General features: G+C 58.0%; 1 protein-coding gene across 1 annotated transcript; it reads right to left on the bottom strand.

Moving 5' to 3' along the window:
* Positions 1-280: 280 nt before the first annotated feature.
* On the bottom strand, positions 281-1,687 carry LOC115484108 (erythroblast NAD(P)(+)--arginine ADP-ribosyltransferase-like). The gene is given in 3 exon segments (XM_050984865.1): positions 281-366; positions 947-1,480; positions 1,483-1,687. Coding segments are annotated over 3 exon segments (825 nt in total).
* Positions 1,688-1,975: the final 288 nt, after the last annotated feature.

Below are 1,975 nucleotides of genomic sequence, written 5' to 3'. Positions count from 1 at the left end.
CTCCAGGTTGAGAGAAAGAGACATTCCCTTGAGTGTTGGTGTGGGGAGTGACATCGAGCCCTGCTTAGGAATTGTCACTTTTTGCTGGCTTTGTCTGAATTATTTAATGGAATTGGTTTGATAGAATTATTTATTAGAATAGCTTTGCACAATGGCTGTGGTGGCCACACTAGCCAGGGTGGCTGTGATAGCCTTGTGGCTGAGGGTGTCTTGGTGATCATGGTGGCCACCACTGTCACAGTGAGCACAGTGACTTTGGTGACCTTGATGGCCTTGTGGCTCAGAGGAGCCTGGTGGCCACTGCCAAGGCTGTGGTGGCCTGGAGGAGTCCTCCGAGGTGGAAAGGAGCCCTGGGGACACTCGAACCTGGGGGGGAAAGAGGGGAATCAGTGGGATCATGTGGGGTAGGAAGGGCATCAGGGATAGCCATAATGGGAGATAAAGGGTGACAGGACAGATGTGGGCATGAGTGTGACAAGTGACAGGATATCAGGGGGGACACAGGAGGGTACAGGGGCCAGGGAGGTCAGGGGAGTCAGGGTGGGATTAGTGGTGACAGGGGTCAGGGGTGCTCAGGGATTGCTATGGGCACTTACAGGGGGTTACAGGGTTTCAGGGAGTGCCATGAGGGGTCCTGGCCCACCCATTTTCCATTACCCTGGGGGGCCCTGTCTCTGTCCCTGCCCATGTCCCTTGTCCCCTGGCATGGATGTTCCTGTCCCTGTTCCCTCCCAGAAGGGGGGTTCCCTATCCCTGTTCCCTGTCATGGGTGTTCCTGTCCCTGTGCCCACAATGGGTGTCCCCAGACTTGGTGTCCCCAGCCCAGAGAATCCTTGTCCCCCACACGCTCTGGGTGTCCCTGTCCCCCATCCCCAGTGAGTGTCATTGTCCCCTGTGCCTTTTCATGGCTGTCCCCATTCCCCTGGACTGTCCCCTGCAGTGTCACCTCGCAGCCACTCGCAGTTGTATTTGCTGAAGGTCCCGGTGGAGCGGAGCTGGATCTGTGTCTTGTCCCCTTCCCGGGTGTATTGTGTGACCTTGAAGGTCTCGAAGGGTGGGATCAGCACCACTCTCTCTTCCGGATGTTCGGTGAAAAACTGGATTTCCACACCATGGCACGTGTGCAGCTCGAGCATTGTGTCACCGGAGCACTCGCCAATTGGTTTCCTCGGGAACATTGGCATGAAGAGACCAAACCGGACGGTGTCACCAAGCTGTGCCTCGAACCGGGTGTCACACACCTTCAGGAACACGTCCTGACACTGCCCTTTCAGAGCATCCCTCAGCGTCTCCAGGGCCTGGGTCAGCAGGAAATGCAGCGTTTTGAAGTGGAAGTTGTCCCGGTATTCCTGGCGGGAGCGCCCGACCACGCGCACGGCATCATTGAATAGACTGGGGTCAGTCATTGTGAAGGCCATGATGGCGGTGGCCTGGTCTGGGGACAGAGGGGACTCAGGGGGACCCCAACTCTGCCACTCCTTGCAGCTTTTACCCAAACCTCAGCAAACTTCTTGTTCTGCTTGAACTCGGAGGTGTTGAGGGCCAGCAGTGCCGCCTTCATGGCAGGGCCACAGCCACGGTACTGGTCATCAAAGGAGTCCTGGGCCATGTCCAGGGGGATCACATCGACAGCCATGGTGGCCATGGCCAGTGCCAGCAGTGCCAGGGTCTGGGCCAGGGGGGCCATGGAGTAGAGAGGCCACAGGGACCAGTGTGGACACTGGGGGACACAGAGGGGACATGGGGGAGACACAGGAAGGGTTCATCAGCGAGGGACTGTGCAGGGGAGTGGGGTCAGCAGGGGAGTGGGATCAGGGGGAAAGGAGGCACTGCTGGCCAGCCGACCCCTGAAGATATCCAGGATCCCTGATCCCAGATCCTGGGATTTCTTATGCCTCCCCAACATTCCCCAGCCCCAGGGACCCCAATCCCATAGTACCATGGCCCTCAGAAGACCAATCCTACTCCCATGGCT

The sequence above is a fragment of the Serinus canaria genome, chromosome 25, assembly GCF_022539315.1.
Source record: "Serinus canaria isolate serCan28SL12 chromosome 25, serCan2020, whole genome shotgun sequence".
NCBI lineage: Eukaryota > Metazoa > Chordata > Aves > Passeriformes > Fringillidae > Serinus > Serinus canaria.
Note: the sequence above shows the minus strand (reverse complement) of the source record. Positions and strands in the feature narration are given on the sequence as shown.